The sequence below is a fragment of the Pollicipes pollicipes genome, unplaced genomic scaffold (genome assembly GCF_011947565.3).
Source record: "Pollicipes pollicipes isolate AB1234 unplaced genomic scaffold, Ppol_2.1 Scaffold_4295;HRSCAF=5057_pilon_pilon_pilon, whole genome shotgun sequence".
In the NCBI taxonomy this organism is placed as follows: Eukaryota; Metazoa; Arthropoda; class Thecostraca; order Pollicipedomorpha; family Pollicipedidae; genus Pollicipes; species Pollicipes pollicipes.
Genome location: NW_023596461.1, coordinates 11001692 through 11026652, shown reverse-complemented (window position 1 = coordinate 11026652; position 24961 = coordinate 11001692). Strand labels below are relative to the sequence as shown.

General features: G+C 63.0%; 1 protein-coding gene across 1 annotated transcript in view; it reads right to left on the bottom strand.

Moving 5' to 3' along the window:
* Ubr3 (Ubr3 ubiquitin ligase) overlaps window positions 1-24961 on the bottom strand; it is a 53715-nt gene that overhangs the window by 6725 nt on the left and 22029 nt on the right. Inside the window, exons 2-21 of the mRNA XM_037219603.1 lie at window positions 17764-18034; window positions 13813-14026; window positions 13333-13461; window positions 12926-13067; window positions 12121-12259; window positions 11536-11672; window positions 10808-11036; window positions 6766-6945; window positions 5959-6182; window positions 5370-5546; window positions 4681-4862; window positions 4248-4381; window positions 3785-3930; window positions 3374-3540; window positions 2750-3005; window positions 2379-2541; window positions 1958-2043; window positions 1117-1330; window positions 719-825; window positions 243-369 (exon numbers count right to left, since the gene is read on the bottom strand). Of these exons, the coding sequence (XP_037075498.1) occupies window positions 243-369; window positions 719-825; window positions 1117-1330; window positions 1958-2043; window positions 2379-2541; window positions 2750-3005; window positions 3374-3540; window positions 3785-3930; window positions 4248-4381; window positions 4681-4862; window positions 5370-5546; window positions 5959-6182; window positions 6766-6945; window positions 10808-11036; window positions 11536-11672; window positions 12121-12259; window positions 12926-13067; window positions 13333-13461; window positions 13813-14026; window positions 17764-18010 (3400 nt within the window). The 5' untranslated portion in view covers window positions 18011-18034. The remainder of the gene's footprint in view (window positions 1-242; window positions 370-718; window positions 826-1116; window positions 1331-1957; window positions 2044-2378; window positions 2542-2749; window positions 3006-3373; window positions 3541-3784; window positions 3931-4247; window positions 4382-4680; window positions 4863-5369; window positions 5547-5958; window positions 6183-6765; window positions 6946-10807; window positions 11037-11535; window positions 11673-12120; window positions 12260-12925; window positions 13068-13332; window positions 13462-13812; window positions 14027-17763; window positions 18035-24961) is intronic.

Sequence of the window (24961 nt, the reverse complement as noted above, 5' to 3'; positions counted from 1 at the left end):
GGGAACGACCACAGGTCCAGTGCGGCTCGTGGCCATTAGTGACTCAGCATGGCGCCTCATGCCGCGTGATCAGCTGGTGGGTCCAAGTGCACATCAATACCGTACGCTGAGTGTGACACGTGCAGGCGTGGCACTGCCACCGACTGGGAACGAATCAGGCGCACCGAGAGAGCTGGACAGCGCGGCCGTGCGTGGCGGACGCGCAGGCTCGCCGCCGCCGTGGGCATGGCGGCGTCACTCACCGGTCTCCATCTGCTCCTGGAACTGGCGCTGTCGGTTGGCAAACTGGCGCATCAGGCGCTGCTGTCGCTCCCGGGCCAGGCGACGCCGCGCCTCGCGGTCCTCGCTGCGCGGAGTCTCGTCCTCCGTCTGTTGGCAGCGTGCGCGCACGCTCCGTCAGAGGCTGGGCGACGAGAGGCGCGCAGCCTGGCGCCGGAGCCGGGGCGCCGCACGACAGGCGCACCCTCTCTCTCTCTCTCTCTCTCTCTCTCTCGCGACTTTTCGGTCTCCGCACGCCACGCGGGGATCCTGCGCCCGCCGGCGAATCGCAGGCACACGGCGGGGCAGGCGGGATGATCCGGTGCACGGCTCATACCGCGCTCGACGGCGACAGACCGGGAAGGCCAGTACCCGAGATGGCTCCAGAAGCAGCACGTCACTACAGTGGTGGCCGTCGTAACATCCACATGGACACGGGGCCGGCTGCGACTGTACGTACCACCCGAGGCCACAGGCGATTCCGTGTCTGATTGATGTGCTCTTTCAGCAATGGGTCCTTCTTGGCGATGAAAGTCAGCAACTGACCCACGAAGTGCGGACCGTTTCCTGGAAACGAGACGGCAATGAGATAGTGCTTAAACGGTTTGACAAGTGTGCAACTATACCAAGATGCCTGAGAGCCTGTATGAAATACATCACATCCGCACACTGTCAGCAAGCCGGCCGGCCAGAAAATCGAAAGCGGATTCATTCATCTCGTGAGCTGCCTTCGCTGCAGCCACCTTCCACAACCAGAGTCAACGTCACCAGCCGGGTTGGTACACCTCTACAGCCGACGCCGGAGCGGTCCGGCACCAGAGCGGCCCCAGCGGCGGCGGCGGCGGCGGCGGCACGTACCGACCCGCGACTCGCGGTGCGCGGCCAGCTGCTCGTCGCACGGCACGCGGTAGCTGTCGGGTTGGTCGCTCAGCTTGCTGTGCAGCTTGAGCAGCAGCGAGACGATCGAGTCGCCGAACGCCACCGAGGTCGTGGACGTGGTGGCGGCGTCACGGAGGCCGCGCGGCCCGAACCACGACTCGCCCATGTCGTGCGAGGCCGGCGCGCGCCGCAGCAGACCTGCCGGGGCGCGGCGGCCGCGGTCAGCACCGGTACGGCCGGGCAGGTGCGCTGGCAGCGGTGCTGTCGCCACCGGCAACGCGCCGCCGCTCGTGGGCGGCGTAATGAGTGAAAGAAAAGCGATGCAGGGTTACAGCGCACCTGGGCTTACGGAAAGTTCGCACAGCTGGACACAACGGTTGGCGGTCGCTGGAGTTGATAGCGTGAGAGCACGCCGACGCTCGTGTGGCGGCATTCGCGTGGGCGCCGGGCCGTTTGCACAGACGGACGTCTGCTCGCATGTTTGCGCGGTGACACTCATACACGCGCGGTCACCTCGGTGAGCAAGGGCTATCGCACGCGGAGACGCCAGCTCCCCGTGTACCGGCACGCCACATCGCCGCCGCTACACACCTTGCGGTGCGTGCGGCACCAGCTCGTTGCCGGCAACGAGCGCCAACGGGCCGGCCAGCGGGTCGGCGGCGGCGGCGGCGGCGGCGAGCGGGCCGCTGTCGGCCGCCGCCGCCTGGTCCATGGGCTCGGCGGGCGGCAGGCGGCCGACCTCGGTGCCGGCCAGCAGGGCGGGCATGCGGCCGGTCTGGCCGCCGGCCAGCGCCGGCAGCGGCGCCGGCCCGTCCGGCGACAGCTGCAGCAGGCCGTCCTCCTCCTCCTCCTCCGCCTCCTCCGAGTCCTCCACCACCATGTCCATCGACTCCATCAGCATCTCGTCTGGCGGCGGGCGGCGGACGGTCAGCGCGAGGCGCGCGGGGAGTCAGCGCCAGACGCGGACGCCGGCTCTGCACGCGGCTCTCGCCAGACCAGCGCCGGACTCATTCGCCACAGGCCGGGCTCGCCGCCACTGCCGTAAGAAGCACATCACGACCTCTAGCGTGCACCTGAGCGACCACAAAACCACCGCCCCACCCACACTTCAACGGCACGTTATCGCTGGTCTGCAGCACGCCCCACCCAGTCCTTGCCAAAAACATCGCCGACAGCGCGCGCCCACCACACACCAGCGCCGGCGGCCGGCCGCCGGCGGGGCCCTGCCGCGCGCTACTGACCGCTCTCGCTGCTGGACGACGACGGGTAGACGCGCTCGGTGCGCACTGTCACGTTGTCGACCACGCGGCGCAGGTTGTCGACGCTCCAGGGCGTGCAGAACCACTCGGTGAAGCGCAGGTCCTCGCACTCGTCCGGCTGGTCCATGTCGGTGCGGAACATCTCCTGCGGCGGCGGCGCCCGCTCAGGTCAGGTCGGGGAGCGGCCGACCTCGCCCCGCCGGGCGCCGGACAGTGACACACAGACGCAGACAGAGAGCGGCAGCAGCCACCCGTCACCACATCGCACCTCGGCCGGATTGGCTGGCGTGGCGGACACCCCACCAGCCTGCTGCGCCGCACCACACCCAGCACGCGCCACCCCGCGGCCTCACCTGTCCGGTGAACTCCTTCTCCGGCTTGCGCACGGCCATCTCGAGCAGGAAGACGGCCAGCGACATGACCTGCTCGCTGACGAGCGGGTCGGCCACGCAGCGGCGCAGGATGGCCAGCATCGCGCCGTAGAACGTGTTGCAGTGCAGAATGCGGCGCACGTCCGGGCAGTCGGCCAGCGGCGGCCCGGACTGCGGCACCTTGTACGGCGGCCACGGCGAGCCCTTCGAGTCGGCGTACTGACCGGTGCTCTTCACACTGTCGGCCGGGCGCGCGGGCGTCACCGGCGGAGCACGCGCACGCCACACGCAGCCCGGTGGGAGAGACGCCGGCGACGGGGGAACGCGAGCGCGTTGCACACGGACGCGCGGTTGTCAGACAAGGTTACTCCGACCTGGGCTTAAGTGCAGTCGAACGCCTGGTCACGCATCGGAAACACTTCGATGGCGTTCTGTTGGCGGTGAGCGTCGTGATGGCATGTACCTATCCATACATCGGAGCAGACAGCGGGAAGCCATGGCCAGGGTGCACGCGGCGAACAGTGTGGACAACATGGCACACAGGTGATACCAGCGCGAGGCCGCGCCACCGAGCGGGGGCTGCCGGGGAGAGCGGCTCCTACTCACTAGGCCGTGAACCGGTCCATGGAGCCCTGGAACTCCTTGCGGACCATGGCGCGCAGGAAGACGTAGATCGGGTCGTACAGCGTGTCCCAGACCTCCACCTTGGGGCCGTAGATGCCCTGTTGCATGTTGCCGGAGGCTTCGGAGGCGGGGCCACGGTACCGGGACACCTGCCGCGCCGGCCGGCCGGGTCAGACGGGTCGGTGAGGTCGGCGAGACGCTCAGTCAGACGAGGCGCCGGCTGGCTCCCGTCTGTCACCACCCAAATCACGCCCCCAACACCCGCGGCTCAACGCTGCATGACGTAGCAATCAATGAGCGACGGATAAGAGCGGCTACCACCGATGACTACATGTCAAGGAGGCCACGTTGCAGCTAACACCAGGGCCGCAGTTGACACGGCTGGGAGCTCACATAGGCCAGTGCCGTCTCGAACAGGGTGGTGTTGTTCATCGTCTCGGACTTCTCGGGCAGCAGGTCCATCAGCTGGCTGTGCGTCTTGTCGCCCATGCAGAGCTGCGTGGCGATCTCCAGCCGAGCCAGCTCGTCCTCAGGGATGCCTGGCGGGCGGACGCCCAGAGCGTCAGCGGAACGTGACGGCAGCAAACCCCGGCCACGCCTACAACACAGCCCACCAACCATCCCTACAACACAGTCCACCAGCCGCACGTCCGCACCAGCCGCGACGTACGCAGCCGGAGCGGCAGCCGCACCCCGGGCCAGCACCGCGCGGACCAGCCGCCGGCGTGGCGTCCGGAGATCACCCGGCCGCCCGGATCAGACGACCTCCATCTCCATCGGTGCCGGGCGCTGGTCGCCTCTTGCGCCGTCGCCCGGGCGTCAGCCGCAGCCCACCGCGGCGATCACCGTCACTCACCTGCGCAGGTGCGCACGCACAGCAGCGTGGCCAGGAAGGTGAGGCACGCCTCCACCATGGGGATCTCCTGGTCGGCCTCCAGGAACGAGTTGGTGGCGTTCGGCGCGAAGCTCAGCCAGTCCCAGACGTGGAACCTGGCGGCGGCGCGCGCACGTCAGCACGTCGCGCCGACTGGGGAGGGAACGCCACACGCGGAACGCGCCGACCATCGGTGGCGGGACGGGGGAGGGAGGGGGAGGGGAGGGGGAGCACGCACGGACAGCATGTCACACACACACACTCGCGACCAGACCAGAGGTCGGAGCAGTCCCTGCGGACCGGTCAGCGGACAGCGCCGTTTCCACACGCCCGTGACGACACGCCCGCCTCGCACCCGCCACGCCTTCGAGCACAGCCAGCCCGCTGCTCGCATCAGCTCGCGCGCGGCACTCACTTCTTGAGGACGAGCGTGAGGAACTTGTCCGGGTCGAGCGTCATGGCGCCCAGCTGGAGCAGGTAGATGTCCGGGTCCACCATCGAGCAGCAGAAGTGGCACTGCGTGTACGTCATCGTCTGGCCCTTCATCTGGTTGCCGTTGCGGACCCACATGCCGGCCGATATCTCGTGAAAACTGACCTGCGGGCGGACGGGCCGACAGCGCGGCGTCAGCCGGGCGGCGCTGGGAGCACACCCAAACAACTACATCGCGCGCGGGGTACGGGGTGGACAGCGATGCTCTCTCAGCGGGCGCCCGCTCGGCTGAGCACGCCCAAACAGCTACATCGCGAACGTGCACAGTCCCTGCACAGGTCCACAAGGAGAAAAACGATGCTCTCTCGGTGGCCGCCCGCTCGGCGCGGTCCGCTACGGCCCGGGCGCTGCTGGCTCATGACCGACTTCATGCCATAGCTGCCAGCGCCAAGGACGACACGCTCGTGCAGAACGACTCCCAGAAAGTAAATGATCTCTGTAATGTGCAACCAGCGGGGGAACACATCACTCGGATAGCACCGTGGGGGGAAGACCTCAATTTCTGCGATGAAACTGCATCGCAATGGCTCGCCAGAATTTCAGCATGCCGGTCGGCAGACTTTTCCAGGGTGGCCCTGTGTGTGGCCACCGGCCGGCTGCTGGTCCACCGACCTGAAGCTTGAGCAGGTGGCTGATGAGGGTGATCATGGTGTTGCCGGCCGGCAGCAGCTCGGCCAGACTGACACCCTGTCGCTTCACCGCCTCCGATATGATGAGCGCCACGTAACGGTGCAGCGGCAGGTGGAACGTACACCGCAGGTCCATGCTGTGGTCCTCGACTATCTCCTCCTGCGTGACGGGCAGAGCACGGACAACGGTCAGCTGGCCGGACCGGGTGATACAGGGGACACAAAGCAGTCGGTGGGGCGGACCAGACGGTAGCCGGGACAGCCTGGTCACTGGGACCGATGGGGAGGACCGGGCAGTGCGACAAACGGGACACAGGCCGACAGACATCGCAGCCATCATGTCCGTATCGAAGCCTCGCCAGTCCTGCCAGCATTCTCCCTTCAGAGCACCTCTACATTCCACCACCGAGATGTCACGCGGCCAACCCGCCGGCGGGCCCCAGCACCGACGGCGTCAGCTGCGACTGCCGCCGGCGGTGGCCCCCGCCCCGCCCCCCCCCCCCCCGCCCCGCTCCGCGGCAGCAGGTCAGCGTGGGCACCGACCGGCCACCCGGTCGCCGCGCCGCACTCACGTAGGTCTGCGGACAGCCGATGGCGTCGTGCCACTGCTGCAGCGCCCCATAGGCGTGCCGCAGCAGCCGCTTGGTCAGGTCGGCCGTGCCCGGCTCCTTGAGGTGCGTCAGCAGCGCCCACATGGGCGTGGCCGAGCCCTCCAGCTCGGCCGAGAACGCCGCGTAGTAGGTGGACGGCTCCATGTCCACGTGGGCGTCCAGCTGTCGGATGTTGACGTTCATACCTGGCGGTGGGCGGCGGGCGGCGGTCAGCGGCCGCTCCGGCTCCGGCTCGGGCTCGGGACACATGCGCAGCGGCCGGGGCGCCCGGCCGCGCCTGACTCACGGCCTGACGTCAGCCGCCGCTGGGATCGCCCGACAAAAACGGCCGCGCCGCCCACCGCGCCCCCCGACACCGGCTCGCGTGGCTCCGGCGGCCGCCGGCCGGGCGAGCGCACGCGGCGCACCGGTGCGACTGCAACGCGGCGATGCCGTGCCGGCCGCCTGGAAAGGCTCCGTGGAAAGCGGTCCAGACGTCCACAATACCAGCTGAGTCATCTGCAGAGGCCCCCCGGCACGCCATTGTTCTGGATGGCGGTGCGACGCGGCAGAACCACGGGCGCCGAGCAGCGCGCGCGGCTCGGCGCCCGCGGCACACCGGCCTAACGGCGCGCTGACCCCGGCCATGTGTGAGTGACGTACTGCTGGCACCACCCACATCACTCCGGCGGCCGACACGAGCGGGAGGGACGGATATTTTTACTGGCGCGTGAGTTGCCTTCCGGTTGGCACCGCGCAAAAGCGGCGGCGCGCGAGCCCTCCACTGACCCTGGTACATGGAGAGGTAGGAGAACCACATCTGCAGCAGGCCGTCATCCGACACGAACGCCAGCGCCACCTGCTTGTGACCCAGCACGTTGCTGAGGTCGGAGACGAGCGGCCAGTAGCAGTGGTTCTTCATGATCTTGTCGCCGCAGCTGGCCACGCGGTGCGTGTTGCGGGCGGGGTCTGCGGAGGAGCGGCGGCCGCGTCAACACAGCCCGTCACGTGTCGGCACCCGCTCAGCCAAACGGCCGACACTCCGCGGCTTGAGACCCATGCGAGCGCCCAGACGGTGTACACTTCGTGACTCGTGGGCAAGAAACACCGTCCGGCGTACACCAGGTGACTGCGAGCAGATGTCGGCTTGAGGCCCATGCGAGCGCCCAGACGGTGTACACTTCGTGACGTGTGGGCAAGAAACGCCGTCCAGTGTACGCCAGGTGACTGTGAGCAGATGTGGGACGGTGCACGGCGAGAGGGCTGACGGTGACGAAGGCCGACCACGGCTGACACGGTGACGGCCTGGCTTCGTACGTCGCCTTAATTAGGTCACGCATTAGCGGTTTCGTTCCTAAAAGGATAGCCTAAGCCGATCTGGATTTACAACGAACAGAACAGAAGACTAATCCCCAAAGACGACAGTTTTTTTTAACCTACCTTCACTAAAGAGTGAAATATTACCAATCCCAACCATTGTCTTTGGCCGTAACGCTACGGACGAAAACACAATTGAAAGGAGAGAATTGCCAAGTAGTACTCGCTTGCCATTGATCTCCTGTGAAGGCCATTTTCAAAATAATTGCAACGTGCAGGGAGGAATTCTGGCAAGAAGAAAGATGCTGTATGAACCGGGAGGAATCAGTCGCAACACTCTACTAGTTCAGTTAATAAAACGCCTTTTTGCTAGCCCTTTCCAGTTGAGTCGGCGAAATGCGACATCCATCCGCAGCAACTCGACATAAATTAACAGTAACTTAAACACCCGAGCATGCACACCATTAATCATCACTAACCCCAACCCACGCTCCAATTATGGGAGTGCACGTGGCCACCATACGTGATGCCTCTGATGCTATTCAGATAGGTCGTCTCCAACTACAATCAGCTTTAATCACTCCAGGTTTTCATAAGTCGCCGCATCAGATATCCTGGCCACAGACATTCTTTACCACAGCTGTAACCAAGTGCATGTCTGGATTCGGTACAACATATGGCCAACTGCGCTGTTTTCACCCAACATCTCCGTTCCGGGAAAGCATGACGCAACGAGGTGGAGATTCTATGCCTTGTCTTTCACGGGTCCAACATTCCACATTTAATGGCCGGTAAGAAATTTGCTAATCCTTTTGACCGCATTAAGCGCGGGGGCAATAACCAATTTACATCGGACCAGGAAGCGTGATCTTTACCGAGAATACAACCGGTATATACAAACATATGTGTATCGTCTCCCACCGCCGTCAGTGCCACCCCGGGCTGACAAACGGCGTCCAATGCCAGAGCTGGCCACTCCCCAACACCGCTGCGTCGCACCGCGCCCCGCGTCCAGCACAGGCGTCCGGCGTCCCCGGCTCCCGCCCGGCCGCCACGACGCAGGCCGGTTCTTGCGAGGGCGGGTCTCGGCAACAGTTGTCATGCGGGCCCGGCTGTTTTTGCCGGCCGGGTGCCGTCCGGCCGCGCCCTCGACCGGTGCACGAGCACCGGCCGCCACTCCTCGGCCGCCGCGCTACGTCACGGCGCCCGCGCCCGTCCCCGGCTCACGGCACGTCACGTTCGCGTCATGTCGCCGTCTCGCGGCGGCGGCTCCTCTTGCGATCTCGCGGCGTTAACCCGTGTCGCGGTCCTGTGTTGAGGTATCGTGTTGCGGTCCCACGTCGTGGCCCCGTGTCGCGCTCTCGCGTCGCGGCCCCGTGTCGTGGTTCCTGTCATGGTCCCCTGTCGTTGGTCCCGTCCCGGTCCTGTGTCGCGGTCCCGTGTCGCGGTCCCGTGTCGCGCCCCGTGCCACGGTCCCGTGTCGCGCCCCGTGTCGGGGTCCCGTGTCGTAGGCCAGGCCCATACACCGCACCGGCCCCGACGGCCGGCGGTGCGGGCGGCGTCGCCCCGACAGCGCGGCGCCGCCCACCGCCCGCCGGGCCGAGCCGGCCGCTGCAGCCGCTTGGCCGTGCAGGCGGCGCGGCGGCCGGCAGCGCGGCGGCCGGCGGCGCCCCGGCCGGCATTTTTGCGCGCGCCGGCGCCAAACGACTGCGCTGCAGCAGCCAACTCGTTTGATACGTTAGGATAGGATGGACGGCGAGGGCGGACCGGCCGGCGGGCGGGCGGGACGGCGGCGCCGCCGACGCCTTGGACGCCCGCGCACGCCTCGCGCGCCCCCGGCAGCGCCGAGTCCACACCGACCGGGCAGCAGTTGGTACCAAACCTCGCGTGGGGTGGGGTAGCGACAGCGGGGGGGGGGGGGGGCAAGCCGCATGCATTGATTCGGCTTGCTGGTTCATGTAGGACAAAGACTTGGGTGACCAGTTGGACATCCGCATACCGTTCGATTAACACCTCCGGATAAGTCGGTGCCCGACAGCCAGGTTAATTAACCAAAAATATGTGAAGGCGTTAACCACATCATCATCCTGCTCTTTTGTGGCGAGAAAATGGAGACGCTGTATTTATGAATACTAATGCGCAGCTGAGTGCCGTCAACCGATGGCGTGACACCATCTCCGCTGGTAAATACTCTCCGCTGGATTGACGCCAAACGAGTATCGATGTAACGCTGCCCAAAGTGGGATATGATGCATTCACTGCCTTTGACATGTTTCTGATGGTGATTCACGACTAACCGACTAACATTGTATCGCCACCACAAAACGACAGCCAGGTGTATTTTTCATGTTGATCGTGTTCCCAGTAAGGAATTTCTACCGATAGCATTCTCACGTAGTGACTTGAAGGGCGACCAAAAATAGACGAATGTCTGCAAAGACGCGAGGTTATCAATAGCGTACGTCCTTTTTTACCCGCATTTGTACTGATACCGTACACTTATCATGTACTGCCCCACTGAGGTATTTCGGGAAAGCCACCAGCCTTTCCAGTCACAGATGTCACAAGAATGTCCTCCCAAAGGCAGCAGCGGCCAAATCGCCTTGTGCATGGGGGCGCCGCGCACACTGTCACGGTGTCCAACAGCTGTTAGCAGTGGCCACAGGCATGCCGACTTAGCAACGAGCCTTGCCAAAGTCAACGCATGGGTAAAAAAAAAACACCAAAAACGGCGCACTGACAACCATAGTGGCTTTCTCATTCGATGTGTTCATTTTTTCCGTCTCGAAGATGGTTATCACACCGTTCAAAAACGACCGTGAGTTTTGTTCAGCCATCAAAAACTGGGACTTGCAAAATGCGGCCTTCGCAATGGCGGTCAAGTGCTGACGCTATCTGGTAATCGGTCCAAAACCGCGGCCCCTTTGAGCGAGGTCGCATACAATCAACGTCAGCGACATCCCATCCACAGCGCGCGGCGCGGCCCGGCGGGACCCACGAGGAAAACCGCCGCCCCCCGCGGCCCGCCGGCCGCGTGTACCGTGACTGGTGACACAGGCCATCGATAGCCCCGCGGTGCGCGGCGTAAGCGTGATCGCGGCTCACATGCCAACGCAGCGGACAAAAGCCTCCGCACTGGGATAGCCCGGAGGATTGGAAGGCCACAAAGCTGGTGGCACAAAGGCCACCGGACCACGGCGTCGTGGGAATATTCTGAGCCGCCTACTCGCCCGAAGAATTGGCTGTGTTTCAGCTCGTAAACCATGACATCACGCGTCTCGAATTTCTGTCGGGTGAGTGTGCCCCGACGGTGCAGGACTCTTTTCCCGTTGTCGCTACAACCCACATGCAGCCATCCGCAAAAAGCGGAGAAACACCGGCGACAGTTACACCGGGCCAGGTCGTGGAGCACACTTCCGACCAGCCCGGCCTAACCGCCGCGACGCGAGAGCCCCGGCGCGGCCGACTTCGGTCCCGAGCCCGGCCGCCGCTGCCGCCGCGCGCGCACCCTCACCGTGCAGCTGACTGCTGATCAGGATCTGGCTGGTCATGTGTTTCAGGCTGATGACCATGGCGTGCAGCAGATGCAGCTCCTCGGTCATGCGCAGCGCCAACTGTTCGTTGCTGAACAGCTGAACGCTGACGTGCACCACCCGGTTGGTGAGCGGGTCTGGGTCGGTGCTGGCCGACAGCATCTGCGAGATGCGCGCGTAGTGCAGCACGAACGCGCGCGTGAAGCACTCCTGCCGACGGAGAGCGCGCCGCGTCAGCTGGGTCGGGAGACGGCCGGGCGCGCGCCACCGCCGGCGGCGTCTAGCACGCAGCCGTCCGACGGCTGTGAGGCGAATGTGCGCACATGACCGAGGCGGTCGCTGGCCCTGGCGGACACAGTCGCCAGCAGGGAGCAAAAGGCCGGGCCTCAGCGACCAGAAGCGTCGCTGCCACAACCGGCAGCTCGCTCGAGACGTTCATCATCCCCCTCTTTCCCCTTCGCATTCGCCACTGATGCATTTGACGCATGAGTACAAGTCTGGTGATCACGTCAGCACGGAGCACGGCCCTAAGCTGACCTTACATGACTGCCCTACACAGACATCCAACCCCACCCGCAGCAGCAGTCAGCCTCCCCACAAGGCTCCACTCCATCACAGGCCAACTGTGTACGGCACGTCACAAAGCAGGGCGTCAGTGCCACAACGGGAGAGGACGTCTTCGGTGGCGCGAGGACCGTCGCGAGGTCACCTTGTAGCGCTGGTCGGGCAGCATGTAGAGCAGCAGGCACACCAGCTTGGTGGGGAACTCGTACTTGTACGTCCAGAACACCAGCTCGTCCAGCATCGTCTCGTGCTGGATGTTTTCCTGGAGGGCCGGCGACAGCGCTGCGGCAGAGGCGGTGCGCCGGTCAGCACGACGGCAGACGCACGGCGCCCAGATCGGAGAGGGCACGGGGAAGAGAAGGCTGCGGGCGCGGGAGCGACACAGCGCCCAGACAGGGGACAGTGACAGGCGTCGCGTCGGCCGAATCAGACCTCCCCTGACCCTTCCTGTCGCAGGCCCAGCCAGTATGACCCCGACGGCGGCCGCTCCCGCCGTCGGCCGAGTCGGACCGCCCCTGACCCTTCCTGTCGCAGGCCCAGCCAGTATGACCCCGACGGCGGCCGCTCTCGCCGTCGGCCGAGTCGGACCGCCCCTGACCCTTCCTGTCGCAGGCCCAGCCAGTATGACCCCGACGGCGGCCGCTCCCGGCGTCGGCCGAGTCGGACCGCCCCTGACCCCTCCCTGGCGCCGGCCGCGACAGCCGGGCCGCCAGCGAAGCGCCGCACTCACCGCGCAGCTCGGGCGCCACGTCCGGGTTGGGCATGCTGTTCACCGCCTCCACGTAGTTGCGGTACGCCTCACGCAGCAGCTTGATCTCGCCGTGCGAGTCGTCCTGGGTGATGGTGCCCAGGTCCATGTCGCGGTACAGCTGCGGGCACGGGCCGTGGCGATGAGGCGCGGCTCGGGCCGACGAGCACGAAGGTCGGGCCGACGAGCACGAAGGTCGAAGGGCGCGGCTGGCCCGGCTGGCCGCCGGTCCGCCGGCGGGCACGGGGCACAGCCGCCCGGCGGGGTGGACGCTACGTGCGGACACCAACAAGGAAGGCTGCGCCGGCCCCCGGAGAGCTCCAGGACCCGTCAGCACACCGGCACGTCAGTCACAGCGTCACGCGACGGCGGGCCTCTTCAGACACGGCAAGTGGCCGCGGCCAACTCCAGGAACGCCGGCTAAGCACCCGCAACAACAAACACCTCCGGCGCTTGCATACTTCCCCCTCCCCCTCCCGCGTCGCCTCCTCCGCCGGCACGGGCCGCGGGCGCCTGCTCGAGCGCAGACGTCGGCCCCGTCTGCGGACAGGGCCCCACACCAGACCTGCCGGGGGCGCCGCCGCCGGGCCGCACCTCGCCGCCGCGCTGGGAATGCTCTCTCACACATACACACACGGCCGGGGAGCGGTCGACGCGGCGTCCAGCGCCGGCCGGCCGCGCCCAGACCGGCGACCGACCCACCTAAACAGCGCCAGAGAGACGCGTGGGCACGGACGGCGCCGGCGACGGCGCGCGCCGCCGTCACAACACAGCCCAGCATGCTCACCTCCCTGCTGGTCAGCGCCTCCGTCATGCACGCCCGCATGGCGGTGCGCATGTTGCAGAGGTCCTGCAGGAAGCCCAGGTAGCCGTCCAGCCGCTGCATGATGGCGTTGCTGGCGTCGTTACTCTCTAGACTCTCCGGACGGCTGGCACGGAGACCAGGCGAGGTCAGTTCAGGGTCACGGTCGCGGGCGCGACGGCCGCTGACCGTCGAGCCGCCGCCGCCGGCAGATTCGTATCGCCGCTGCAGCGCCGGTACGCGGCACCGCCGGCGCGGCATGTAAACAGCACGTGCGGCCGGCCACTCCCCGGCAACACGTGCGCCGGCCGGCCGGCGAGCGCGGCTCGCGCCGCCGGCCCGGCCACGCGCCGCGGAGTCGCCCCTGGCCCGGGCGCGCCCCGTTCACCCACCTGTTGATGCGCAGGTAGACGAGCAGACGGGTGAAGATGCGCGGCATCATCTCGCGCGGCAGCTGCATCAGCGAGTCGGGCGGCCGCACCTGCGCCGACGGGTCCATCTGGCCGTGCAGCGAGCAAAACCTGGCCGCGCCGGGCGGACCGAGGCCGCGTCAGAGCGGCGGCGCAGCATCGCGGCGGCGACGGCAGGGTGCACGGCACGCGGCGTCGGCGCGGTCGAGCTCGGCTGCCCGTGCGGAGCCTGCTCGGCCACGGCGCGGCGACCCGCGCTTCACCGAGCGGCGCAGGGCGCGCTTGCGTCTCACCTAGTGACTTCGCATGCCAGCATGACATTATCTGTCGGCGATAGCCTTAACAAACGAGCAAAAAACCAACTAGCAAACGAGCACTCGGCACACGCCTGAGAGCCTGCCACGCCCCAGCGGGGCACGCCGCCGACAGCTCGGCCGTCCCGGCCGCATCGCGCTCTCTCACCCGGTCTGCTTCATGACGTAAGGGTCGCCGCAGTCGCAGGCGCCGCCGGCCTGCGACCAGAACATGTTGTAGTCGTGGCCGTCGTGGTTGCCGCGCTGGAAGCACTCGGCGCAGAGCGACATGCACGGCGAGATGCCGCACGTGCGGCACCGGTACGCCACGAAGTTGGCCGTCCACACCATACCGCAGCGTTGGGCGTTGTCATAGCTTCGAACTGCGGGGCAGAGCGGGGGGGGGGAGGGGGGGGGGTCAACGGTTTCCGCCGGACGGGCGGAGAGGGACATGTCTGCAGACAGCGCAACAGAATTGCATCCCAAAGCAATAAGCTGCTATTGCAGAACGCAGAACGTCACCCAACATCCACGCGTCGTCTAACCTAACCCTGTGCTGGGGCACAGGAACGATTGCACGTATACACTACCAGGAATGTGACGTGAAAACGTCCTGTAAACTGCCACGATGGTTATCATGCATCATTAGTGCAAAGCCGCCTAGCCTTGAGCCAGCATGGTCCAGTACACACTGCTGGTATTCGCTGCAATTTGCGTCTGGGGATGACTGGGCCCTGATAGCCCACAAGGCCAGAGCACGCTGCTCCAAGAACCACACGTCCGAACGTCAGGCGGGCGTAAAATGTCAGGCGGCAGCGTCTCGGACTTGCGCCCGCCATGCGACAAGGGCAAGGACAGGGAGGCCAGGTGCGACAGGGACACGGACAGAGACAGAGGTGTATATATATATATATATATATATATATATATATATATATATATATATATATATATATATACCTACAGATGATCAAAAGTCAGATCAAGTTCGGAATAAGAGTTTAAAGTCGAAACTTAAACGGAAAGTCCCGTAAATAGCTGTTACACCAAATAGCTTTAAAGCGTCTGGAATGAGCAAGAAAAGGCTCAGTTCAACCCTAGCAAACGTGGGCTTTCCAAAGACAGAGGTTCGTGCTCTGCGGCTCAAAGTTCATGGCGGTTCAACAACCAACAATAAAATCTGCTAAGCAAGTACAGGATATTACTTTACAGAGCTTCACGTACCCGAGAGCACTACTAGGATCCCGTATGGTCTTCCCAAAATCTACAAACCCTCTGTTCCTTCAAGGCCAATTTTTTCAGCTTGAGGCACGCCCTCCTATAACTATCCAAATGATTCGTACCATTGCTTACGCCATTAAGCATAAATGAACTCTGTTTAATTCTATTCAATTTGCACAAAACAATTCACAACTTGGGTTTTCGGAAGGTACAGATATGGTGAGCCTTCACGTTGACAGCCTTTTTACATATATTCCGCGCTTAAAGAAATGATAAACAGTTGCGTGAACAACATATCTGTGCCCTATTCTACGCTCACGGGTTCACTACGGCTTGTTTTCGCTCTCTACTAGAACTCGCTGTCATGAACTCCTTATTTGTCCTCAATGACAAACTGTAAAGACAAAAATAAGGCGTAGGGATGGGAGCTCCACTCGAACCCCCTTTGCCAATATATCCATGTGCTTTCACGAAAAGCACTGGCTATCCAACCGCCCCCCCCCCCCCCGCCCCCTGACTGTCGACCAGGAGTCTATCAGCGATACCTTGACGACTCCTTCCCGTTGCTTCGGCACAGGTCGCATATTGATCAATTTCTCATTTGTCTTCACGTCCAACATTCTAATATCCAATTTACGAAGGAGGGAGAGGATGACGTTGGCTCCTTGCCTTTCTTTGATGTGAGTTTTAAAGTTGCAAGGCAAATCTGACACCCTTGCCTAAAGAAAGCCCACATTGACTGGCATCGGGCTGAGCTTTTTCTCATTCATTTTCGACATTTCTACGCCATGTGGTGAAAAAACAGCTATTTTAAGAGCTTTCCGGTCAAGATACAACTATTAACTCTTTTGTTCCGAACTCGAGCGGCGCAGATAATTCTTTCATGGAAACGGCTTCCCAATTTCAATTGTTCAAAGGTTAAAAAAGAGCCTATCGGATGCTATAAATGTATATTAGATTATATACATATATATATATATATATATATATATATATATATATATATATATATATAGCAATAGACTGTATGGTAAGTGCAGCAGCCACGATCATTTATGTAGTTGTCAACGTTTCGATATATTGCGTATCATCGATATATTGCGTATCATCGATATATTGCGTATCATCATCAGGACGAGTACAATGGTGCAAATTTAATCAAGTTACAAAGAAATTTAAGACCATTTAACCAACATGCTAGACCTCACAACAGTCACAGTTAACACAGTTCAACACGACCTCTCTGTGCACTAACAGGAAAGCTTAAAAAAACACAAATCACGCGACAAATGAAAAATGAGCTTGCAAACCTACTATAAGGTTTTTACCCCTTTCAGTCCACTGCAATTACATTAGTAAACCCTTTTACTGTTAGATCTTCTTCAGGTTAAGAGACAAGCTTCCCAAATGTTCTGCAGTCACAATCAATATTGTTGTACTTCATGTAGAACATCTTGCGTGAGTTCAACCCTTCTTAATTTGCACTGCACAGTGCGGCAACATTTGGGAAGGTCTGATTGTACAGGTAGCATTCTGTCTAACCCAGACCCTTCGCCCATCCGAGGGCATCCACTTGGGTGTGACACTTTAACATTGATAACTTTTCGGTATGCGGGCGTTGCAGCAATTCTCTTAGTCTTAGGATTTAGGAGCATTTAATATTATATGTATATATATATATATATATATATATATATATACACATATTGATTACTAGGTTTCTGGCGCATCAACTGCTGGGGTCGTTTCGCGCCCATCTAGAGTGAGAAGAGAGGCCCGGTGCGGTGAAGGTCACTGTGCCGGGGCCCGGCTGAGAGCAGCCCCAGATGTGGCAGCTGGGGCACCATCCGTGTAAACAGCACGGTTCCGGCCGGCGTGACTCAGCGCTCGCGGGGGGCCGGCGACAGCGACTCTGGGCATCGCGCTGGCCCGCGAACGAAACGGGGACGGGGACGGCAAGGGGACGGGAAGGGGACGGGAAGAGGACAGGGACATGGACAGGGACAGGGACAGGGACAGGGACAGGGACAGAGACAGACAGGGAATGGGCAGAGACGGGGATAGGGACAGGGACAGGGGCAGGAATAGGGCCAGGGACAGGGACAGGGACAGGGACAGGAACAGGAACAGGGACAGGGACGGGGAAGGGCAAGGGCAAGGGCACGGGCAAGAGCAAGGGAATGGGGATGGGGACGGAAATGGGGACGGGGATGGGGATGGGAATGGGGACGGGGATGAAGATGGGAACGAGACAAGACGGAGGTGAATGGGACGGGTGGGGAGGGGAAGGAAGAGTAAAGGAGGAAAGGGGAGAGAAGTGAGAGGAGGGCAGAGGAGGGCAGGGGAGGGAAGACAATGTGATGAGATGAGATGAGATGAGATGAGATGAGATGAGATGAGATGAAATGAGATTAGAGGAGTTGAGTTGAGACGAGACAGTGCGGCACGGAAGAGGAGAGAAGGCGGAAGGACAAAAAACGAGGAAGACGGGAACGACGCGCGGACAGAAAAGAGCACAGGACAGGATGGGACAGAGCGGCATAAACCGGCGGACAAGACGTCACAGCGTGGCACAAGCCAGGTGGCAGGACAGGCCGGGACATGCCACGATCGGACGGTCAGAACCAAACAAAACAGCGCCGATCGCACGGCGGGACTAGCTAAACCACAGCAGGGCAGACACAGACAGAACGGCCCGCCTCGCCGGCCACCCAGGCGAGGCGGCCGACGGCGCATCCGAGACTGTGCCGTCCGAGTGCGGCCGTCGCCCGGTCAGCGACGGGGTGCGGCCTCGGTCGACGCCCGGTCTGCGCGTCGCCAGCCGCACAGGGCGGCTGGCACGGGCCAGGCGCGCCAGACGCGGCCGCCGGCGCGGCGGGGCCCGCCGCGACCCACTGACCCTGTTCGGCGAACTCCTCCGGCGTTTTGTCGGCCGCCATGATCCAGCGCATCCACTCGACGATTTTGTCGTCGGTGATGGGTCTCAGCGGACTGAGCAGCTTGTCCAGCAGCTGGTGCAGCAGGCGGCGGGGCGACGGCTCCCGCTTCAGAAAGTTGGCCGCCCAGCGCTTGCCGCGCCGTTCGAGCGCCTCGGCCGTGACCGGCTCCTCCTCCTCCTTCACCGCCGTCTTCTTGGGGTCCACCATCGTGACGAGTGGCGATGGGCCTCTCTGCCGGGACACACAGGGAGGGGCACGGTCAGAGCGCGGACGGCGCGCGCCGGTCGCAGCACGGAGCCCGGCGCCGGACGCGTATGGCGCACGGACGGCAAACTCACGGCACAGCCCACTGGGCACGGAAGGGGAGGGCGCAGGTCACTTGGCGCGGAGCCAGCGGTCGGGCAGGATCGTGTCTCCTCGCCACTTCAGCTCGCTGGTTCTCTGTGTTTTTTTTCCTGCGTCCCGGTGTTACAAACTGGTTACGCTGCGTAATGGGCTAATGACAATGAGTGGGGGTTGACAAGGGCGCATTGTGCTGGCGTATGTATGAGTGACGTGTGACACAGAATGAATGGTATGCACGGTGTCACGGCAATCCATGGCATGAACGCGACCTGTTCTCGGTGTGATGATGATTGGAGTTTTAGGCCGCGCCGGCAGCAAGTCACGTTGTAAAAGACAAGCTTAACAGTTGCACGGACAATGACAACGAAAGGTCAAGACTTCAGCATCGTTGCTTTTGAGCAAAATCGTGTCCCATATCCACTTCGCTTGTCAAAAAGGGAAAAGAGCACATGTTCACTCCATTCGTTATGTAAAGCTCCACACATCAGTCAGCACGGCGCGGTGCGGATGTAGCGCTGATCCCGAGCTCCGCCGCCACGCTGGATGCGTGGATGCATGAGTTCAGCCCGGGCCCCGCTGCGCCCGAGCACGCCCATGAGCGACAGCGACACCGTCAACGACCACTGCCGCCGACCACCATCGGTCCAAGCTCAGACACGGCTCAGCCACCTGACGCTCCGCGCTTATTCCCGCCGTGGGCGCCAGGTTGGCCTGGCCGATTGGTGCGGTGTTCGCCTCCCGCGGACAGTGGGTCAGCACGGACACAACGGGGGACCGGGCATGAATTGGCAGGTTTTCAACGTTTCCACGAAAAAAGCAACAAACGTCAGGTTGTTGGTCGCGCTCGCAGAGGCCACCAAGCCCGGAAATCACGATAATCTGCGTTTTTCCTCTCTGGCGCCCACAACTGCTAATCCGTTCATGCCAGCAGCGTTTCATTCGACGAGTAGGCGTACGTCAATGACGTGGGCGTATCTCAATGACGGCCGCGTTCCAGCGGCAGTCAGAGGCTCTCCGAGTAGGGCAGAGAAATGTTGGGCCTGTATAACCCGCGAAACCCATCCGCCCGGCCTGCATGGCGGTACGGGGTCTACAGTGCGGCGACTGCCGGGGCTGCCGTGCTGCATCCACTGCAGTTAAATGAGTAACAGGGTCCATGGAAACAGCTGAAAATACAAGGCTTGTTAGAAATGAAAACCGCTGGCTCGTTGAAGTCAAGCGAGAGCCGTTGTCGAGTATGTCAGCGCATGTAGGGAATAGAGGATCGAGTCCGAAAAGAAGAAATCGTTCCAACGTGGACTCCAGACACAACTGAGCGGCATGCCGGACGGCTAAGCAGTGTACCGCATTGAAAATAACGAGATCGGCCCCCACAGCACACAGCAGATCGGCGTGAGGCAAGCGCATGTGGCCAGTTCGTAGCCTGCACAGGACTCCCCCTTGACCTCTCGCGTTGCACGAGCTCAATGGTCATGGGCCCAACTGTGGCTTATCACATTCAGGCTCATCGCGCCGCATCTCAGCAGCGTTGCCAATTTCGTTTTTATTTTACTCGACCCGCGATAACTCGGCAGCTTTCTGACGGAAGGAGGTAAGGAGCGTGTGTGCAAAGTGCATGCGGTGCTCGTTCTGCAGCTATGTCGGCACGCTGATTACCTGCGATGCCCACTCGGCATCCATCACAGCACGGCCCGCCGCTGTCAGCAGGATCGCGTCAATACAGCCGGCACGAGCCGCCCACGATCCCCTCCCTCACCTGCCCCCAGGCCACGGCGCACCCACCCCCTCCCCTAGGCCACGGCGCACCAGCCGCCCCCCCCCCCCCCCCCGTCCGCCGCCAGTCCGGTCCGGCATCCATCTTCAGGGGCGTATGCCCGGGGCGGCACCGTACTTAGCCGGTGCATCCGCTTTTGGTCATTTGACTGCAACCACAAGATTTGAATGAATCAAGATCCACAGGTTGATAGAGTAGGAAGGCCTGGCGCTGCACTGTAGGCGGGCGCAGCGTGTAAAATGCCACGCTTTGACCTCGGCTCACCCAGCTGGAACGGCCCGCGCAGCCGTCAGTCGACCTAGAGAGGACAGCCGCCGCCGCCGCCGCCACCGCTGCATACATCCATGCTCGATCAGAGCCGGCGGCCGGCAGTGATCGACGCCACGTCAGCGCGTGTCGGGCCCCTGTCAGCCCCCTGAGGAGCGCAGCGGTCCGCTGATGGCGCGCCGGGCACGGGCAACAGGCGGAACGCCCACCGCAACACCCTTGCCGGGCAGAGCCGCGCAGCGGCCGGGTCGACCGCGTCGAGCACGTCGTCGGCGTCGGTCGGGCTGCGCGGCCGGTCGGCGCGGCCGCTAGGTCGGCCTGGCGTCGATCGGCCGGGCTTGTGTGTGTCTGGTGCGCTTCGGGGCTGGTCCGCGCCCGGCTAAACGGACGGCAGCAGATTGGCGCGACACCGGCGTGGGTCCAGGCGAGTCCGTGCCAGACCGACGTGGGACGGGGCCGGTCCTTGCCAGGCCGACGTGGGATGGGGCGGGTCCCTGCTAATCCAGTGTGGGTCGGGCCCGGTCTGTGCCAGATCGGCGTGGGCCGGGGCCGGTCCGGTGTGAGTGTGAGCTGGCGCGCGGTCCGGTCGCGGACGATCCACGGCCGCCTGTGACATCACTCAGTGACCTCGACGGGCCACGCAGAGGCCTCGGCTCGCGGGATGCTGCGCATGAACCGGCCGGCCTCCATGACTCGGCACCGCCAACGGCGCCCGACGCTGCGTCCGCTCGCCCCCACACATGCCACCAACCGGTACGATATTTCAATAATTCAGGACGCGCGGCTCAGGACGCGCTAAAACGCCGAATGCCACCATCCACAGGCAGTCCGCGTCAGTGAGAGGCCACCCATGACAGGCAGCTGTCGGCGGACGCCAGCGACCTCGGCCCAGACTGCGCTGAGCGCCGGCGCGCACGACGCTGCGAGGGGGGGGGGGGGGGAGGGCGGTGCCAGCGGCTGGACGGCGCGGCGCCCCGGGGCGCGGACGAGGCGGTATCGAGCCGCGCTCCGCCGCCGACGCGACCCCGCCCGGCATTCCAGGCGTCCAAAACACCAGTATCAGCCGGCAGCATCGGCCCCCACTTGCGTGGCAAGTCTGGGACACGTCGTCGAGCGGCGATACCATCGGAGCGGGCGGCCGGTCTCGGCGAGCGTCGTCGCCCGCCGCCCGCAGCCACTGCAGCCGCATGGTGCAACCGGCCATGCGGCGGGCGCATTCCGCACGTTCGGCCGCATCCGCGGGCGGGGCGGGGCGGACGCACCTCCACGTGTCCCGACGGCCGGTCGGCCGACCCGAGCGTCGAATGATCGCCGCTCTGCAGGCTTCCACTGACCATCAGGCCGCACGCACGGAACAGCTTTCGAGCGCAAAAACGGCTGTAGCTGGGGGTCACATGTATAAAAATGCTTTATATTAAAAATGATGCACCTGCGATTCAGGCTGTACAACTCTGAGCATTTACTGACGGCCGAAATCCCCACCCACGACGGATTGCAATCTGACGCCCAACAAACGGGGATTTACCGACCGCGATGCCCATAACAGATAACACCTTGTAATCGGAGTGTTAGGATGATGAACGAACTTCACGACACACAGGCTCGCGCATTATTCTTGATCGACGAAAACCACAGCACCTTGTCAAAAACGCCGCACACGCCGCCGTTATCTGCTGAAGATGAGCGAAAAAACAGTGACCTCAACGGCAACGCCTTGCCAAAAATGCTGCACATACCGCTGCTATCCGCTGAAGATGAAACGACAACGTCAACTGAAGACTAATGCGCAACAGGGCACAAAACTTTGAAACCCTCGTCACCCGAGGCGCAGCCGCTTTCGGTATCTGAGTCAGTGTGAGAAGACGGCCACGCGTCAAAGCTACACAGAGCCGACAGTCTCCTAACACGGCCACCCAGCGCGGACAGCCTCCTAACACGGCCACCCAGCGCGGACAGCCTCCCAACACGGCCGCCCAGAGCAGACAGCCTTTTGTCACGGTCAGCCAGAGCAGACAGCCTCCCGTCACGGTCAGCCAGATCATACAGCCTCCCGTCACGGCCACCCAGCGCAGACAGCTTCTTGTCACGGTCAGCCGGAGCAGACAGCCTCCCGTCACTGTCAGCCAGAGAAAACAACCTCCTGCCACGGTCAGCCAGGGCGGACACCCTCCCGCCACGGTCAGCCAAAGCAGACAGCCTCCCGTAACGGTCAGCCAGAGCAGACAGCCTCCCGTCGCTGTCAGCCAGAAAAGACAGCCTCCTGTCACGGTTACTGTCACGGTTAGCCAGAGCAGATAGACTCCCGTCAGTGTCCGCCGGAGAAAACAACCTCCCGTCACCGTCACCCGGGGCGGACACCCTCCCGTCACGGTCAGCCAAAGCAGACAACCTCCCGTCACGGTCAGCAAAAGCAGACAGCCTCCCAACACGGTCAGCCAGAGCAGACAGCCTCCCCTCACGGTCAGCCCGAGCAGACAGCCTTCCGTCACTGTCAGCCAGAAAAGACAGCCTCCTGTCACGGTTACTGTCACGGTTAGTCAGAGAAGACAGCCTCCCGTCGCTGTCAGCCAGAGAAAACAACTCCTGTCACGGTCAGCCGGGGCGGACAGCCTGCCGTCACGGTCAGCCAAAGCAGCTAGCCTCCCGTCACGGTCGGCCACCGCCGGCCAGCTGACGGCCGCTCCGCGGCGCCGCCGCCGCCGCCGCCGGCGGTCGCCGCTCCGGCTCTGTTTACCCGGCGCTGGCGGCATTCCGCAGGCACTCCGGCATCCGAACCGGCCGGGGAGCAGCTGGGCTGCAGCCGGGAGCGTCCGAAAGTCCGCGCCCAGATCGGGCTCTCCTGACCGCCGCCGCCTCTGTCGCGCCGCGTCCGGGGTCCGCTCGCACGTCGCCCACGCTGCGCCCCGCCCCGCCCAGAAAAAATCGCCCGCCGTCAGCGGGCCGCCGCGGCCACCGGTTGAGGCGCAGAGCGGGCGGGCCGGCGCGGCGCGCGCGCGCGCGCGCGGCAGAGGCGCCGACGGCCGCGGCGCGGCACCGCTGGCCGCGGCCGGCGCGCCGTGACGTCACGGGCCCGGCGGTCAGTGACTCTGGCCGGCCGGACCTTGACACTGGCGATGTTTCCGCGCGGACTGCGCCGACCGACGGACGGACGGACGGACGGACGGCGCGGCGCACGTGAGCGGTCGGCGGACGGGCGCGGTGCCGGCCACGTGTCCGCCCCGGCCCGCAGCCGCCATGCGGAAGGGGAGCGCGCTCCGGAAAGCCCACTTTCTCCCCCTCTTGCGCTGGGGTTGGGTGTTTTTCCCGGCCAGGTGTCCTAGGTGTTGTTTACCGGGCCGGCCTCGCGCTGCGGCGCTGCCACGTGGGCGGGCCGCGCACGACCACGAGGTGCCGCCAACCAGGCTGCGGCCATGGTGGGACTCTGTCCAGCAGGACGCTCACGCACCTACCCAGGCTTCGTATGGGAAGGTCCCCTCTCGGTGGCGGCAACGAGGCAAGAACGGATGTTGCGATGTGACCCGGGGCACCTAGAGCATAGTTCCATGCAGCATGCATTTTCAGGGTCACGTCGTCCGCCGGCATCCGTGCAAAATGGATGGTAGGATATGACAGGACAGGGCCGTCGCATGTGTCAAGGAATGCGGAGGTGACAATCGCGCCCCGATCACGGCATAGGCCCGCAACACCCCGCCGCATGCTGCTGCACGACCCAAACGCTGCTGTTTCCAAGAGTGCCGTCGGCGCATGTGTTGTGCTGGGTTTCCATGCCCCGCGCCCTGGGGTTCGCCGTCGCAGCTGTAACCGACATGGGGATGACAGTACCAAGGCCGTCACAACGCCGTCTGTTGCCGGACACATCAGCACAACACGTGAGCTGGGGCGCCAACGGTGCTCTGCCGGCGCCGGCGATCAGTCCGCGGGCAGTCAGCGGTCCACTGATCAGGACGGCCGTCTGCAGGCGATGGCCTCACAGACGACCATCGTCGCCGAATGGCCACCGTCTGCTCGTTCGCTGGCTGAACCGCGCTGAGCGGGTGAGTCTGCACTGAGGTATCCTCAGGGGCAAGTTTTGTCTTTGACGGTGATCAATCCAAAACCTGTGCTGGACAAAATTATCAGCCTCGTCCCGTTATGCTGAACTTGACCACACGCGTGAAACGAAAAAGTTCTGCCGCCGAAGAGCGATGCTGCCAAGGACACTGCAGTAGTAACGACACCGGGACATCAGAACATCCGCAGCCGCTGTGCCGTCATCGCTGACGTCACACTAAACGCGTACTCATGACAACTATTCGTTTTGAATCTCAAAAGCTAGTTGGCACAAGACACACCGAACGATGAGGTTGCAACTATCCCTCTGTTTAACGATCTGGACGTTTAAAACCTCCGTAAAAAGTTGAAAGATTCGTTCAGGCGTCTCACGCCTGCCAAAAATACAGGCCCACAAAATGTCCGCCTCTCTATATGGTGCGTTGCTCCCAGAGCCAAATCACAACTTATAAAAAATTAAAATATTACACTGTTCGGGTCTGACCGGGCTGACAAGCTGCTTTTGGGCATCAAGACGGTCTGCCGGCTCAAGACCTAATATGATCAGAAAACTTTTTTGGCGTACCTAATCCCACCGGGCCAAAGCCTGAAGCGCGACCACCGGATCGCGTCGACGCCGTCTAGATAACAAGAACACGAAAAACACATCAACTAGCCAATTAACACCCTGCAGCCGGGCATGGTGCGGCCCTGCCTGTTTTATCCCCCCCCCCCCCCCACAC